At 39.4% G+C, this 18,092-nt stretch overlaps 1 protein-coding gene across 7 annotated transcripts in view; it reads left to right on the forward strand.

Moving 5' to 3' along the window:
* IRAK3 (interleukin 1 receptor associated kinase 3) overlaps positions 1–18,092 on the forward strand; it is a 78,096-nt gene that overhangs the window by 25,264 nt on the left and 34,740 nt on the right. For 6 of the 7 annotated variants that reach the window (XR_004486938.2, XR_004486940.2, XR_007469969.1 and 3 more), the window contains exons 2-5: positions 7,267–7,449; positions 12,469–12,533; positions 13,368–13,422; positions 14,625–14,776. Coding sequence is in view for 4 of the 7 variants with exons in the window: in XM_004276601.4 (XP_004276649.2) it covers positions 7,267–7,449; positions 12,469–12,533; positions 13,368–13,422; positions 14,625–14,776 (455 nt within the window). In the remaining 3 variants the exon portion in view is untranslated. The remainder of the gene's footprint in view (positions 1–7,266; positions 7,450–12,468; positions 12,534–13,367; positions 13,423–14,624; positions 14,777–18,092) is intronic. The other variant, XM_033440564.2, reaches the window with a different exon arrangement.

The raw sequence follows: 18,092 nt of genomic DNA on the forward strand, positions 1-18,092 counted from the left end.
TGACCAGTGTGAGATGATATCTCATTGTAGTTTTGATTTGCATTTCTCTAATGATTAATGATGTTGAGCATTCTTTCATGTGTTTGTTGGCAGTCTGCATATTTTCTTTGGAGAAATGTCTATTTAGGTCTTCTGCCCATTTTTGGATTGGGTTGTTTGTTTTTTTGTTATTGAGCTGCATGAGCTGCTTATACATTTTGGAGATTAATCCTTTGTTGCTTCATTTGCAAACACTTTCTCCCACTCTGAGGGTTGTCTTTTGGTCTTGTTTATGGTTTCCTTTGCTGTGCAAAAGCTTTGAAGTTTCATTAGGTCCCATTTGTTTATTTTTGTTTTTATTTCCATTTCTCTAGGAGGTGGGTCAAAAAGGATCTTGCTGTGATTTATGTCATAGAGTGTTCTATGTTTTCCTCTAAGAGTTTGATAATTTCTGACCTTACATTTAGGTCTTTAATCCATTTTGAGCTTATTTTTGTGTATGGTGTTAGGGAGTGATCTAATCTCATACTTTTACATGTACCTGTCCAGTTTTCCCAGCACCACTTATTGAAGAGGCTGTCCTTTCTCCACTGTACATTCCTGCCTCCTTTATCAAAGATAAGGTGACCATATGTGCGTGGGTTTATCTCTGGGCTTTCTATCCTGTTCCATTGATCTATGTTTCTGTTTTTGTGCCAGTACCATACTGTCTTGATTACTGTAGCTTTGTAGTATAGTCTGAAGTCAGGGAGCCTGATTCCTCCAGCTCCGTTTTTCATTCTCAAGATTGCTTTGGCTATTCGGGGTCTTTTGTGTTTCCATACAAATTGTGAAATTTTTTGTTCTAGTTCTGTGAAAAATGCCAGTGGTAGTTTGATAGGGATTGCACTGAACCTGTAGATTGCTTTGGGTAGTATAGTCATTTTCACAATGTTGATTCTTTCAATCCAAGAACATGGTATATCTCTCCATCTATTTGTATCATCTTTAATTTCTTTCATCAGTGTCTTATAATTTTCTGCATACAGGTCTTTTGTCTCCTTAGGTAGGTTTATTCCTAGATATTTTATTCTTTTTGTTGCAGTGGTAAATGGGAGTGTTTTCTTGATTTCACTTTCAGATTTTTCATCATTAGTGTATAGGAATGCAAGAGATTTCTGTGCATTAATTTTGTATCCTGCTACTTTACCAAATTCATTGATTAGCTCTAGTAGTTTTCTGGTAGCATCTTTAGGATTCTCTATGTATAGTATCATGTCATCTGCAAACAGTGACAGCTTTACTTCTTCTTTTCCAATTTGGATTCCTTTTCTTCTCTGATTGCTGTGGCTAAAACTTCCAAAACTATGTTGAATAATAGTGGTGAGAGTGGGCAACCTTGTCTTGTTCCTGATCTTAGTGGAAATGCTTTCAGTTTTTCACCATTGAGGATGATGTTGGCTGTGGGTTTGTCATATATGGCCTTTATTATGTTGAGGAAAGTTCCCTCTATGCCTACTTTCTGCAGGGTTTTTATCATAAATGGGTGTTGGATTTTGTCAAAAGCTTTCTCTGCATCTATTGAGATGATCATATGGTTTTTCTCCTTCAATTTGTTAATATGGTGTATCACGTTGATTGATTTGCATATATTGAAGAATCCTTGCATTCCTGGAATAAACCCCACTTGGTCATGGTGTATGATCCGTTTAATGTGCTGTTGGATTCTGTTTGCTAGTATTTTGTTGAGGCTGTTGCACTTTTAAAAAGGAAATTCAGAAGTTAATAAAAAGAAAAATGGGGAATAGAATTATGTTGGAAAGCTGACATCCCCTGGAACTTGAAAGGTTAACTCCAGATTTCCTTAATAGTTATAAACTGTTCCTTTCCTACTATGAGAATTGTGAGCCATGAAATGTTTATACGTTTTTATGTGCAAATACTGCATATGAGACTCCTGCTGCTATTGCCGCCAGATGGATCTTCCAAAAACTAAAGCTTCCATCTTTGCATCACCTCCTCAGAAATCTTAGATTGGCCCCATTTACTTTCAGGGAAAAATTTTAAGTTACACTGACACTCAGGGCCTCTGTCTGTCATTCAGCAGATACATATGGAACGTCTGCTATGTGCTGAGCACATTCCTATGCAGGTAACACGGAGACTTCATGGAGCTTGTTCACCTTTTCTTTAAGTTGAACCCTCTGCTCTAAGCATAGTGGTCTCCTCTTTGCCCCCTCATGCCCTTTTCTTCATTTCTGGAACAACTCTCCATCTGACAGCCTCTTCCCTCTTCCTTCATCTGATAATTGATAATTTATCTTTGCCCCCTCATGCCCCTTTCTTCATTTCTGGAACAACTCTCCATCTGACAGGCTCTTCCCTCTTCCTTCATCTGACTGAAACCTTGCCCCAGCCCCTGCTGTTGCAGAGTCAGCTGATGTCCCACTACCTCATGCTCCTTCCTGGGCTGTGGTAGCCCACACGGTCTTCTTCTTTCTTCACCCCTGTTAAATTACATGCATGTCTTATCTCACAGAGTCAAAGTGGAAAGAGAACTGTTTTAATAAGGAAAAAAAAAAGTCCTGCTGTGTGTTACATAAATTGTTAATTTATATGGTACATTATGCCTCTATAAGTGTTAGCCAGTTGATTTACTAACAAAGTAGAAATCCAAATTTTCCCTTTGCTGAAATTTGATAATTAGCATTCCCTTATTGGGACGTTCATTTGGAGACTGGGAAGTGTTTTAAAGACTGGAGGTGTTTTAAAGTCAGTGCTTATGTAATCAGCAGGCCAGCAAAGGGCAACTAAATTTAGTGTCTGTTTTAGGAGGGACTGTTTGTCGAAGGACATTAACTGATGAGAAGTTTGAGATTGCTCAGTGAGGCTGTGACTTGTCTGGTGTTGTTCTATAGGTTGGTGATAGATCCGCCACTAAACCCACGTGTTCCTGCATGTATCCAGGGGACCACGGTGATGTCTGGACTGGTGACTTTTCTCATTAGAAGTCAGCATAGTCATTGGGGCTCAGAGTTCATTCTTTTGTCTTGTTTTCTAATCGTAACTCGAGTGATTTTTTTTTCTCCCCAGGGTAGTATACCCTATCCAGTTATTTCTTAAGAATTGGCCTCTCTTTAGAAATACTCATAGTTTTAAACTTGGCTCAGGCTCCAGAAACCACCCCTCTAGGAAGCCTTCCATGATGCCCCATCTTTAGTTAGGGACCCTTCTTCGTGCTCCACTCACACGTGCTATGTGCAGTTACTGCACTGTTGCACACGGTAGATGCTCAACAAACGTTTGAATTACACTGATATACAGTATTTCCTCCAAGAGCTTTTAGAAAGAGTTAAAGCGTTTATAAAAATGTGCCTCAACCAAATAGGCAGATGACATCATCCAAAAATACTTTAAAATAGAGTTAGCGTGTCTTGCCAACTATATTTGCTTTGAAGGTTCCCTTCTGTTTTTTTTTCAGTGCTACTCTATCTAAAACATATTGGCGTTTGGACAGTCCTTGCCTCTTCATGAGACATCATCTCTACAAAGAGATGTAAAAGGAAGATATTCTTGCCAGAACTTAAAATATGGAAGAAGGGCAAAAACGTTCCAACTTAATGAATGATATCATATATTTTGTAGTAACTGTTTTCCCCCTACAGCCTAAGCAGGCATTCAGATTGAATGTTTCAACTTTATCTTCCCTTGTTTGACATGTACTTACCAGAGCAGCCACTTCCTTTCACTCTTTTCGGGTATAAGATGTGACTGACAAAATAAGATGTGACAAAATACTCTGACTTCCCTGGTGGCGCAGTGGTTAAGAATCCACCTGCCAATGCAGGGGACACAGGTTCAAGCCCTGGTCCAGGAAGATCCCACATGCCACGGAGCAACTAAGCCCGTGCGCCACAACTACTGAGCCTGCACTCTAGAGCCCGCGAGCCACAACTACTGAGCCCGCGTGTCACAACCACTGAAGCCTGTGCTCTAGAGCCTGTGCTCCCTAACAAGAGAAGCTACTGCAATAAGAATCCTGCGCACCGCAACGAAGAGTAGCGCCCGCTCGCTGCAGCTAGAGAAAGCCCACGCACAGCAGTGAAGACCCAACACGGCCAAAAATAAATAAATAAATATTTAAAAAATAAAACATTCAAGATAAAAAACTTTGTATGTATTAGGTTAGACTAAGTTATACTGCAGTAAAAAACAAAACGAAAAAAAAAACCACCACTAAATCTCAGTGGTTAGCATAACAGAAACTTACTTTTGGCTCATGGGAAGAGCACTGAGAGTCCAGGGCAGCTGATCTCCATGTGGTGGTCCAGCATCTTGGGGCACCTCCATCTTGACATGTGCCTCTACCATTGCTGTGACAGGGGTGGGAGCCTGGTGAACTGCACCCTAGCTCTTCAGCGTTTCTGGCTGGAAGAGACACGTAGGCGTAACCAACCTAGAGCAAGAAAATATCATCCTCTCTGATGGGGTAGAGGACTAGAAATATTGGTGGGTACTAACAATGTCTACCAAGTCCATTTTTTTGCTCCAAAATAGGGGCAATAATGGTATCATATTGTGATCCCTTTCAGCTTTTAGGATTTACTTACAGTCTCAGCAGGAACATAAAACTGAAGGAAATTGAATAGTCCAGCAAACCCTTGTAGGACTGAAAATATGGGGGCAATGGCTGCCATATTAAACAGAAGACATTTGCCTTTCTGATATCTTTGTTCAAAGACTGTAACTGGTGTAGTAGTTCCTTAAGAAATTTTTAAAACCTGTGGAGTCTGAAACAGACTGAAAAAAAGATAGTTCCCTAGGACTTATTGCTCTTCTCAGAGCTGAGAACCTGTTTGTCTTATAAAAGGACATCAGCCTTTGGAGAACATCATTGTTGGAAAAGTGAGCCCTTCCATGAGGTTACCTTGATTCCTCTTGGAGGTCAGCTTCCATATTTGTGTGTGGTAGAGGGAGAGGGGCCGATTCCCACAACCAGTGACAGTGATGTGTTGCAGGTCCCCACAACCACTCTCAGGTGACAGTTGGATTTTATCTATAGATCTGTTTCTGGCTGCCTGAAATTTTAAGACTCTGGAGGATAAAGGTATGAGGGGATGCTGCTATCACCATCACCAGCCCTAAAACACATTGCTAATTTCAGTACTCAGGATGGCTGACCTAATCCGGGAGTACTGTCCCAGGGACAAGAAAGCTATTCTTTCCATCTGTCATTTGCTTGCTTTCTTCCTCCTTTGCCTTAAAATACACTTTAAAATTTGGGAGTTACGCAGAAAGACCGTGTAATATCTTACCTGAAGAATCCTATTATCTCAGGGTGCCAAATCAACTATACTCCAATAAAAATTGTTTAAAAAGTCATATACTTCCAGTACAGCTTTAAGGTATTTAAAGGACCCTAAATAAGTCATATACACTGTTTTCGAGTAATTAAAATCCTGTTATCCCAGTAGAACATTTCCCTGACCCTACCCAGATAATAACTTTAAATTGCTCAAAAATGTTCAGCAAAGACAGTCTAGAACAAAAAAAATTTTTTTAACATCCTTATTGTAGTATAATTGCTTTACAATGGTGTGTTAGTTTCTGCTTTATAACAAAGTGAATCAGTTATACATATACATATGTCCCCATATCTCTTGCATCTCCCTCCCTCCCACCCTCCCTATCCCACCCCTCTAGGTGGTCAAAAAGCACTGAGCTGATCTCCCCGTGCTATGCGGCTGCTTCCCACTAGCTATCTATTTTACGTAGAACAAAAATTTTAAACAGCGTTTCATATAAGCTTCAACAAATGAACCTAACTATATTATCAGTGAGTAACTACACTGAAGAGAATGAGAGAGAAAAGAACTAACCTAAGTAACCTTGGAAAACAGGCTCTTCCCAGAATACCCTTAGCCTGAGGACAAAGACAAGTGTGCACAAATGCTGTAATTTGATTAGTTAATGTGTTCCTCACAGGGCTACGGGTTAGCCATTCTGAAAGTACTTTATGTACGTAGTAGAACTGAACAAATAAGCAAATATATTGTGGATAATGAGAGCAAAGTTTCTCACTGTGTGAGAATGAAGTTATATAAGTGAGAAAGGTCTAAAATGTGCCATATGATATTGACTTGGATCAGAGGCATCAGTTAAAAATCATGGTTTTTAACGTGTGTACAGACAGAAATACAGATGCATGGGTGAGAGCACATACATATATTTCCCACCTCTGTCTGCTTGAAAGACCTGGCAGCAGTGAGCACATCTAACATCTAAGTTCTTGCTTTTTAAACACCATTATCCAATAAAAGGAATCAGGACTCCTTGGAAAAGTAATTATATCAAGGGCTGGGGCAGGGGGAATACAAAATGAGCCTAGAGCATCTTGTAAAGCCAGAACAATAAGAAAGTGTTCCCAAAATGGTAGGGCTTGTCAAAAGAATGCAGGAGCAGCCTGAATGGACAAAGCTGGAGCAATTTTAGCAACAAAATAAATAATGATACTATTGGATTTTAACCTGTAGAGTAAAATAAATATCCATGAGTCCACACTGATATAAATAAATTAATTACCTAAATAAATGGGGAAGAAGAGATAATACTTTTTTACAGAAGAATTGCAGTTAACGAACATAGAAGGAAAAGGGGAAAATTGAAAAATACCATTAAGCAAACCCCACAGTAATAATTATGATAAACAAGAACCATAGATAGATGCAGATATTTTTAGGCAAAATCTGAGAAGCAGGTTGCTTCCATAGTCTCAGAGTATCTCCCTCAACATAGTTATTAGTTAAAAATAATTAATAATAATTTTATAGTGGAGAAACCTGCAGACATCACCTTAACCAAGGGATCAAGGTTAACATCACCAGTGATAAGACATGGACATCATGAACCTCTTGATATTATGCACCGAGAAGGATACAACAGCATTTCACTGTCCTTAAAGATAAGGAAAAACTGAGGAACATCAGATTAGTGGAGATTAAGGAGAAGGAACAAGTAATTGCAATGTGAGAAACTGGATAGGCTCTTAGAACAGAAAAAAGACATCAGTAGAAAAACAGGTGAAATTAGAATAAGGTCTTCAGTTTAGTAATCTCTGGGTCTGATCTTTGTACCATGGTTACGTAAGATGTTAACATTAGGGGAAGTTGGGTGAGAAATACATGCTAAAATTAGTTCAAAATAAAAATATAAATAAAATGCAACAGAACATATAAGGTACACACAAAAAAACAGGGATTCCAATAGAAGTAAACTATTCTTTGGTTCTTCCCATTACAATTTCCACAGCGGAGCGACTTTCAAGCAGCTGGCTGGATGTTCGTCACATTGAAAAATATGTAGACCAGGGTAAAAGTGGAACAAGAGAATTACTTTGGTCCTGGGCACAGAAAAACAAGACTATTGGTGACCTTTTACAGATTCTCCAGGAGATGGGGCATCATCGAGCTATCCATTTAATTGCAACTTATGGTAAGCATTGATTCTAACGATACGGCTCTTACTCAATTTTATATGAATTGTAACTTGTAAATATTGTATGTTATCTAAGACATTGACTGGTCATGCTGTATGTCAGTGATTCCTTACCTGTGACTTTTATCTGAAGCGGGGTTTGCAGCTTCACACTTTTGTGTCTGACACTTTCTTTTCTTATTGCCTAACTTATACAACACATTCCCTTCTACCACTTTATAGTTTGGTTTTTAAAAAATATTTATTTACAAGCTACGCTTCTTAAAATGTTTCATTCTCACTTAGTTAAGAGAATCAGCTCTCTGTCCAAAACTCTGACTCTCTGAGTCATAAACATGACCAGAACCACAATATGAGTAAAATACAAATAATGCTATAATTTGTTTTACCGTATGATTAGAAGTTAAAAATAATTGGGTTTCCCCCCCGTATTTTAGTGCAGATGATACCTCCAAAATAACCCTGGGATTTCTCTATTGTCTTCACTGCTGTTTTCATGCCATGGCTTCCTAACTTCTAACCTGTTTACTGTCCGTTTCACAGTGGCTTGATTCTTCCCTCTCTTTGTCTTCTCTTTCTGATGCTGTGTCATGTGTTACATTTGTAGTAACCTGATAAATAAAGCTCATGAAGTTTTCTCTGTTCACTCTTTGTCAGTAAAATAATCTCCCAATGTCACTTGTTCTGTTTATTCCACTTTAGATTCATTGACTTCGACAAGAATGATCTTGAGTGATCTTGGGTCTTATGTTATAGATTCAGGGCTCTTAGGTTGGAAACTCCTTTAAATCAGCAGGCTTATTCTTTGGCTATTTCATCCAGGCATATTTTTAGTTCTGTGTATTTGCACACATGCTCTTTGATAATATATTTTGTCCACTCAAGCCACTGCCTCATCACCTAAAGAAGCTTTGCACACACAAGAAGAAATCCCAAGAGGTTTGTACCAGAAAACTGTAGCTTCAGAATGACTTATTTTATAGGTTTTTCACATTAATAAGGTATTAGACAGTTCCCAATAGGCTTCCACCATGATATTATCTGTATAACTTGGCTAATCCCTTTTTTCTGTTGCACACTATTTCTTCACTTAGTTTTTTTTCCTTAATGTTTATTTATTTATTTATTTTGGCCACTCTGGGTCTTAGTTGCAGCACGTGAGTTCTTCACGGCAGCATGTGGCTCTTTAGTTGTAGCATGTGGACTTCTTAGTTGCAGCATTCGGACTCTTAGTTGTGGCATGTGAACTCTTACTTGCGACATGCGAGCTCATAGTTGCAGCATGTATGCAGGATCTAGTTCCCCAACCAGGGACCGAACCCCGGCCCCCTGCATTGGGAGTGCAGAGTCTTACCCACTAGACCACCAGGGAAGTCCCTTCACTTAGTTTTATACAGCAGAATGTTTCACTCTGAAGCTGACTGATCAGGTGAAATGCAGTGAGTCTCTGGGAGCTGTAAATGTAATGCCTTTTCATTAGCTGAGCCTTTTTCAGCCACTGAAACCACCCACATGACTTGTTGTTCACAGTATAAACTCACACCAATTTGATAGGGCACGGGTATATTTTATACTTCAGTGTTCTGGAATAGATTTCAGGGTGTCTTTTCACACTCTATGTTGTTTATTTATGCAGCGGGGAATTATATGGACAAAAATTCCACATCCTTGGTTGACTCCTAGTCTGTTGCACATGGGAAATTAATTTATTTTTTACAATGTGGGATTAGTTGATTTGTGGAAAGGCAATCAATTACTGCCCTAATACCAGGAGATAGATACATCTGAGATGAAAAGGAGGTTAGTGCTTTGTTCTGAATCCTTTGCTAAGGAAAATAGCATTATTTATTTGCAGTTTGTTGAATTAATGCTTTGAATTATGATCTTAAGAACATTAATTGTATAGCTCGTTGAAAGCAGCCACATGATGATTCATTGGAAACATTTAAATGTAACCTGCTGCACAGGTGTTTTCTATGAGAGCAGCTCACTGAAGTCAGGAGTTGGAGCTCCTAATTGAAATGCATAAAGATTTAGTCTTTCTTTGTTGCTACCATGAACAGAGTTACCACTTATCTAAATAATCTGTTTTTGCCTAGCTTTCCTTAAAATTGTTCCATTTGGTGGGATGGTTTCACCTTAATCACCTTAGCCAAGCCATTTTGAATCTCCCATTTTATATGACAGTGAAGTATTGTCTCTCTTTTTATGTGCAGCAAAAGGACAATGGCTTTTAGTGCCCTTGCAGACCCCAAACTTCAAATTTTGTTCTACACAACAATACCTTATTCAGGATGTTTGCTATTTCTTGCCTAATTGCCCTCGCTGGAACCTCTAGTATAATGTTGAATAGAAGTGGCAAGATCAACACATTCTTTTCTTGTTCCTGATCTAAGGAGAAAACATTCAGTCTTTCACCATTATGTATGATGTTCACTGTAAGTTTTTCACAGATGCCCTTTACCAAATTAAGGAATTTTTTTCTCTCCCTAGAGCTTCATCATGATAGATTATTGGATTTTATGAGTTTGTTCATTTTATTCATGTGGTATATTTTTAGATATTAAGCTAACCTTGGATTCCTGGGATGAATCCCACTTGGTCATGGTACCTCATCTTTGTTATATGTTTCTGGATTTAGTATTTTGGTGAGGATTTTTGCATCTATATTCATAAGGGATATAGGTGTGTAGTTTTCTTGTGCTATTTTGTGTGGCATTGATATTAGGACAATATTGGCCTCAAAGAAAGATTTGGGAGTTGTTTCCTCCTCTTCTATTTTGGAAGAATGTGTGAAGAACTGGTCTTAAATCTTCTTTAAATGTTTGGTAAAATTTACCTGTGAAGCCACTTGGGCCTGGGCTTTTCTTTATGGGAAGTCTTAAAATATTAATTAAATCTCTTCCCTTGTTACAGACCCATTCAGGTTGTTTATTTCTTCTTGAATTAGTTTTGGTAGTTTGTGTCTTTCTAGGAATCTGTCCATGTCATTTATCTAGTTTTTTGACAAATAGTTGTTCACAGTATTCCCTTATAATTCTTTTTATTTCTGTAAGGTCAGTAGTTATGTCTTTTGTTCTTAATTTTAGTAATTTTGAGTCTTCTTTCTTTCTTGGTCAGTCTAACTAAAAGATTGTCAACTTTGTTTATATTTTCAAAGAACCAGCTTCAGTTTCATTGATATTTCTCTTCTGTTTTTCTATTCTGTTCTTCTATTTCATTTATTTCCACTCCAGTCTTAATTCTTCCTTCCTTCTGCTTCCTGTGGTTTAGTTGTTTCTTCTTTTTTAGTTCCTCAAGGCAAAAGTTTAGGCTATTTATTTGATATTTTTCTTCTTTTTAAAGGTGGACATTAACAGCAATAAATTTCTCTTTAAGCGCTGCTTTTGCTGCATGCCATACGTTTTGGCATGTTGTGTTTTTGTTTTCATCCATCACAAAGTATTTTCTAATTTCCCTTGTGATTTCTTCTTTGACTCATTGGTTATTTATGAGTTTGGTGTTTAATTTTCATGTATTTGTCAATTTCCAAAAAAAATTTCCTTTTGTTATTGATTTCTACTTTTTTTTTTTGCACTTTTAAAAAATGTATTTATTTTTATTTATTTTTGGCTGCATTGGGTCTTCATTGCTGCACACGGGCTTTCTGTAGTTGCAGTGAGTGGGGGCTACTCTTCATTGCGGTGCGCAGGCTTCTCACTGCAGTGGCTTCTCTTGTTGCAGAGCAGGGGCTCTAGGTGCGTGGGCTCAGTAGTTGTGGCACGTGGGCTCAATAGTTGTGGCTCACGGGCTCTAGAGCACAGGCTCAGTAGTTGTGGCACACGGGCTTAGTTGCTCCATGGCATGGGGGATCCTCCCAGACCAGGGCTTGAACCCGTGTCACCTGCATTGGCAGGCAGATTCTTAACCACTGTGCCACCAGGGAAGCCCTTGATTTCTACTTTAATTCCATGTAGTCAGAGAATATGCTTTGTATGATTTCATCCTTCCAAATTTATTGAGGCTCATTTTATTACCTAACATGTGATCTGTTCCGGAGAATGTTCAACGTACACTTGCAAAGTATGAGTATATTCTTCTGTTTTGGATGGAATGTTCTATAGATGTCTGTTTGGTCTAATTGATTTATAGTTTTGTTCAAGGAGGCTTATTATTAATTGATTGTATTTTGTTGCTAGTCTTCTAAGCAAAATAATCTAGGAAACATTAGAATACAATTTAAGAAAAACTAGAAGATGAAATAAAACTTCTGAAGTCTGAATCAAAATGTCAGAAGTAACAGCAAAATATTGCAGAGTTTTAATTTTTTGTAGGAAGCTACATAGACTTCCTTAGTTCAGACAGAAGTAATAGTCTTCAATTGGGCAGCATTTGTGGGCATTTGTGATTGATTGTGCGCGTGCGCGCGCGCGCACACACACACACACACACACTCTCACACTCACTCACCCCTCTAATACCTTATGGCACAAGATGGGATAAAAAGTGAACTAACCGAGAGAGGTATAATCCCATAATCGTAAAAAATTTAAATACATATACCAAAAACTGATAACAACATTGCTTTTTTCCTGTCAGTTCTCTCCTTCATACTTCAATATTTTTAATGATGTCTAACAATAATTTAAGATAGGTGCTCATGGACTTCCCTAGCGGTCCAGTGGTTAAGACTCCGAGCTTCCACTGCAGGGGGCACGGGTTTGATCCCTGGTCAGGCAACTAAGATCCCACGTGCCGCGACTCACAGCCAAAAATTAAAAAAACAAAAATACAAACGAACAAACAAGAAAAAAAGATAGGTGCTCATGTTTTAAGTGAACAAAGGTATGTTTGTATATTTGATCATTAGAAAGCTCTTTCACATATGGATATTTGAAACCATTCAATGGGAATGAAACTGAGCTTTAGAAATGAACCTTACTAGCAAGGTATTTATTTTCACAGTGTAAAAAAGAAAAAAAAGTTTGTTAAGAACATAACATTTTTTGTATCTATATTCCCTTATTTCTCTTTCAGGGGCAGCCTTGAATCCTTCAGAGCAGAGTCATCAGGGAAAAGGATTTCCGATCATGTTATCCAAGGTACAGTGTGTGCGCATGGGGAATGACCCTTGAACCCTGTTGCATATATAATTGAGTGTAAGGAATGAAGTTATCAGGCAGAAAAATGCTGTATTTGCAGGTACTTTTTTAAATTCTGGAGAGCTTTAGCTCTCATTCTTGTTCATTTATTTGGGGATTCAGGAAATTGGGGATTTGTAAATGTTTGAAGAGTTAAGAGCTTTGTCCTCTCAGTGATCTGTCAGAGATGAGTCTTAGAACTTTTAAGAGTACTGTAAGTTACGCATTTGTCTTAACTCAGCTTTTAGTTTTCCTGTTCTAGTGTTTTGCATGTTACTGTTAGTTTTTATTAAAGCAAATTAGCGGTGATCATTTTTACAGCAATAGAAGTCATTTAAAATTGACTATAGGGCTTCCCTGGTGGTGCGGTGGTTGGGAGTCCGCCTGCCGATGCAGGGGACGCGGGTTCGTGGCCTGGTCCGGGAAGATCCCACATGCCGCGGAGCGGCTGGGCCCGTGAGCCATGGCCGCTGAGCCTGCGTGTCCGGAGCCTGTGCTCCACAGCGGGAGAGGCCACAACAGTGAGAGGCCCGCGTACCGCAAAAAAAAAAAAAAAAATTGACTATAATTATGACTTTGATACTTGAGTTTTTACCGTTGGTATGGAATATATATAACAGTGAATACTACTGAATAAAATAGAATAACTTTGCATTCTACTAGCTTTCTTCTAAATTAGATTCCACCCCGTTGCACTGTACAGTCCCAGGGGGAGCTTTGGATTTCTGTTGGGGTTCTGTTCTTTCTAGACTTTATGAAATTGAATTATACTTTAATATGTATTTCTTCTCCTAGGAAACAGCTAGTGTCACAGCGGATAATGTTCTTATTCCTGAACATAATGAAAAAGGTAAGAAAAACAAAACAACTTTTCTTTAAATCATGTTTTCCTTTAAGTGAAGTCATGAATTCTTTTAAGTGAAATTTAGAAAGATCCAATAAACATAATAACTATTCATTAATATGCAGATTCAGGATAAATTTTTCATAGATATCAAAATATTCTCAATTTTGACTGACACATAGTTCTGATAGGTGGTACATTATTGTTATATTAAAAATTCATTGGCCAGTAAAGAGCATAATTGTGGTCTCAGGAGAATTTCATGACATTTGCTATTTTTATGTGTCATAGGAAGACATTTAAAAATTATGTTGGGTTTTATACAGTTTTAGAAATTTTCATAGCACTTATAGAGAAATCTTTAGAGGTGATTGTAGAGCAGTGCTGAAGGTCACTATGAAAATCAGTTATTTTCCACACCAACTTTCCTACTTTATCAGCAGGGCGAATAATTTACTTCTATCTGGGAATCATTCTGATAAACTTTAGTGGCTATTTAAGGCTGCCTAGCCTAATCTTTGCCACTAGATCCGATGCTTCTTTGGTTCAAAAGAGAATTAGAATAGTTAGATAAGGTTGTGGTCCTTTAATGTTTAGCAAAAAAGGTTTAAATCAAACAGACTAAGTGTGTAAATATAGCCAAAATTGGTCTCTGAAGCATTTAGCCAGGCTTTTCCCTTTGTATTTGATTACCTTTGAAATGTTTCCTCCCAATCTCTGCTTTACTCTGAGCAAGTTAGTTAGCCATTTAGAGGATTTGGCTTATGAAAAACGTTTCTCCCAGTCATGCTTAGAGAATATCATTTAGTCATATCAAAATTTCTACTTCTATAATTTTTTTTTTTTTACTGGTTTTAGGTTCATAGTGGGTCAACAGCAATCTGTTGATTTAATGACAGGGAAACAGTCTTGGAAAAGTTTCCCCAACTAAGTTGTCTGGCTGATCTCTTTGGAAAGGTGATAGAATCACAGTGCTTTTGTTTGAATATCTAAAAAGCCATTGGCTCTGTGGGATGGTGGGAGCCAGGCCCAAGTAAATGTACAGAGAGCACATGGTGGGCTTCAGTTTTTGCTCCTGGGCCTTTCTCTGTTGACTTTTCACTGGGCCCTGATTTGTTTCTAGTAGGGAAGTCTTGGTTCTTTATAATGATGGTTGATTCTTAAAAAGAGAAAAAGTAACTTATCTTCTCCCTACTTTCCTTCCTAAGGAATATTGTTTAAATCCTCCATCAGCTTTCACAACGTCATAGAAGGAACCAGAAATTTCCACAAAGACTTTTTAATCGGAGAAGGGGAAATTTTTGAGGTATACAGAGTGGAAATCCAAAACCGAACATATGCCATTAAATTATTTAAACAGGTATGGAAAGAATTACTATCACAGGCTATCCATTCCATTTACTGGCTCATATTTCACATTAAAATGTGTCATTTTTCATCAACATTGAAAGGATGTATACCTGAAAATAAAATTTCATAAATGGAAATAAGATATATGACCTCTGGTGACTGGAGAAATGACTGAGAAATGAATGCCTGTCTTGCAGGAATGTGGAAGTTAAATCCTTCCCCTCCCCAGATGTATGGCCTGAGAAAGACTTCTGAAAAGCGTTGTTAGGACCATTGGGACTTTGCTTAAGATGGTCGGATTGTGCTGGTCTGCTCCAGGTTTCCTGGCTTTCTAGGATGGGCAGCGCCCTCTCCATGCAGCTTCACGGGCTAAGCCACAGACTGATATTCGGTGCTACTTTATGAATCATCTTCAATCGCAGTTCAGGAGAGGGCGAAAGCGGAGGCTTTGGTAGGAGCAGCACGGCAATGATCGGAGCAGGAGGTTAGAATACAGCTGAGTAGAGCCAGGGAAGCAGAAAGGCTATTGGGGGTCCGACGCAGGAGTCAGGAGGAGGTAGGTCTGCACACGCATACCCAGAGAGCTGTTCTTCATTGTTGGTCCACAGCCAATAAACATTTACTAAACTTCTTTTACGGGCTGCGTGTTGGGTGGAGATGAATAAAGCATAGTTACATTCTCCAAGAGTTCCCAGCCTTATGGGGAAAACAGGTAAAGAACAGATTAAATTGCAGTGTGATAAGCACTTTAGCAGAGATTTGCCCCAAAGGTCATGGGAGCACGTAGAAGATAGGCAGAGGAGGGGCTGGCACAGAGTAACCACGCAGTAAACATTTCCTCAGTAAACAAATGGAAAAGTGGATGAAAGGCAGTGACCTTTCAAGTGGATTTTGAAGGATAAGGAGAATTTACCAGGCAGCGAGGGAAGTACTTTCTAGATGGAGGAGATAGCAGGTGCCCAGGCCTAGAGGCACATGCATGAAAGCCTGTGTCTTACTCACGAAGACCAGTTCGTTTGGTGGAGTAGAGTTTAGTGTGAGAGGGTGGGAATGTAGTGGCATCAGATGATACTGGAAAGATAGGTGAAGTCCATGGATGGTTTCTAAGTAGGAGAGTGAAAGGACGAGATTTGTGTTTTGAGGTATCACTTTGATTACCGGTCAGATGATGGACTGGAAGTTGGCAGGGGCACTGGAGGAAAGACGGCAGGAATTAGACTAGAGGTAGAAAGACCTGGCAGAGGGATATTTCAGATGTGTAAACTGAAGTGGATAGGTCTGAAACCTGTATTCTCCAGTTTAATATTAGAATCACCCAGGAAGCGTTTTAAAAACTGAGCTCTGCAGCATCTGGTTGGGTCAGAGTAGTGGTGGTGGTAGGCGTCCCCAGGTAGTTCAGATGTGTGACCTGGGTTGGTAACCACTCTAAGCCAGGGCAGAGGCAGTGGGGATGGCAAGGGAAGGTACTATGTCTGAAAGATGAGGTGAAATGGAGCAAATCTGGTGATCTGTTAGACAGGGCTGGGGAAATAGGGGAGAAGGAGGGATCTGAGGTGGTTCCAGTTTTGCAGCTCAGATTACAGGGCCTCTTTAAAAAAATTATGAACCCAATTTGTCCATTTCCTCAAACTGCATTTGCCCCACTAATTCTGTATAGACATCTCAAGATTCCTGAGAAGATGAATGTCTAATGAAGAAATGAAACAATCTATTGTTATAACCATTCACCAAGAAGAATGTGGTTACTCTAGAGGTGTCCTAACTGAAGGCTGCTTCTTAGGGCCAGTGTGTCCCTGGCCCCCATTTGTACATTCTCTTCTGGTTGAGCCCCAGGGCCACCTCCCCAAAGACTCCATGCGTCTACTTCCCTCTTCTCTCTGCAGCTGCCACCAACTCACACTCCCTCTTGGGAGTATTCTTTCCAGGGGTCTGGCTTCAGAATGGGATGTCTTTGCCCTTTCTGTCCCGAAGACAATGATCATTTCCTTGATTGCTTCCGACCCCTCCAGGATGGTTTTGGTGACCCTCCTCTGTACAGTCGCAGGAAAATACCACTGTCTCATAGTATTGATTTCTTCATCTGCCTCTCCCAGTGGACTGGATGGTTTTCTTTAAGGAGCTTTTATTTATCTTTGTATCCCAGTGCTGTATTACAGAGCCTGGCCTATAGTAGTTGCTCAATAAATGTTTGTTAGGTGAATTGAATGAAGCACATAGGCTGTTTTCATGAATTTAGTTGCTATTCAGTATTAGTAAAAAGGCAGGAGGTAACAAAGTTACCCAAGACCTAGAGATTGTACAAACTCCTACACACACATACACATATACATCAGGAAAAATGAGATAATTTAATGAAGCCTTAGCCACAGAACATTTTTTACTAGAAATGTAGTTTCGTAACATTGAGACCTTAATTTCGGTAACCTTTCTTAGAGGGACTGAGGCTGGGAACTGTACTTAGGTGTGTTAGATTAGTGCATCCAGCTCACCTGGGGATCTTACAGTGCAGATTCTGATTCAGCACATTTGGGTAGGGACCTGAGACTCAGCATTTCCCACCAGCTCCCAGAGAAGCACAGAACACACTTTGAGCAGCAAGAGTGCTAGGGTAGCATGAACACAAAAACTAACCCCTTCACTTTTTCAGATTAAGAAAACGAGGACCCCAGGGAGGTTTGGTGACAATAAGTCACAAATAATGAGCGTTAGAGGTGGGCCTGACACCCAGTCCACTCACTCCCAGGGCAGTGGTTTTTTAAAATGTAAATTCTCATAATATGGTCCTTGCAAATGATTTGTTAGACTAGTTTATTGTTTCTGACTTCTTGGGTTAACTTGGAAAATAGTTTCCAGGATTCCTGTTGGATTTCTCTCCCTTTGTTCCTGAGGACAGAGAGCTCTAAAAACTCTGCCATGGGACTTCCCTGGTGGCGCAGTGGTTAAGAATCCGCCTGCCAATGCGGGGGACACGGGTTCGACCGCTGGTCCAGGAAGATCCCACACGCCGCGGAGCAACTAAGCCCGTGCACTACAACTACTGAGCCTGCGCTCTAGAGCCCGTGCTCCGCAACAAGAGAAGCCACTGCAATGAGAAGCCCGCGCACCACAACGGAGAGTAGCCCCTGCTCACAGCAATTAGAGAAAGCCCGCGCACAGCAACGAAGACCCAGTGCAGCCAAAAAATAAATAAATATTAAAAAAGAAAACAAAAACAAAAAAGAACTCTGCCCTGTCTAGCAATTTGCAAACGATAACTGGAGCACACTTACTTTAACCCTTTCATGGTAGAAGTTAGGAATTTGCGATTCAGAGACACGCAACGATGT

The sequence above is a fragment of the Orcinus orca genome, chromosome 11 (genome assembly GCF_937001465.1).
Source record: "Orcinus orca chromosome 11, mOrcOrc1.1, whole genome shotgun sequence".
Lineage (NCBI taxonomy): Eukaryota > Metazoa > Chordata > Mammalia > Artiodactyla > Delphinidae > Orcinus > Orcinus orca.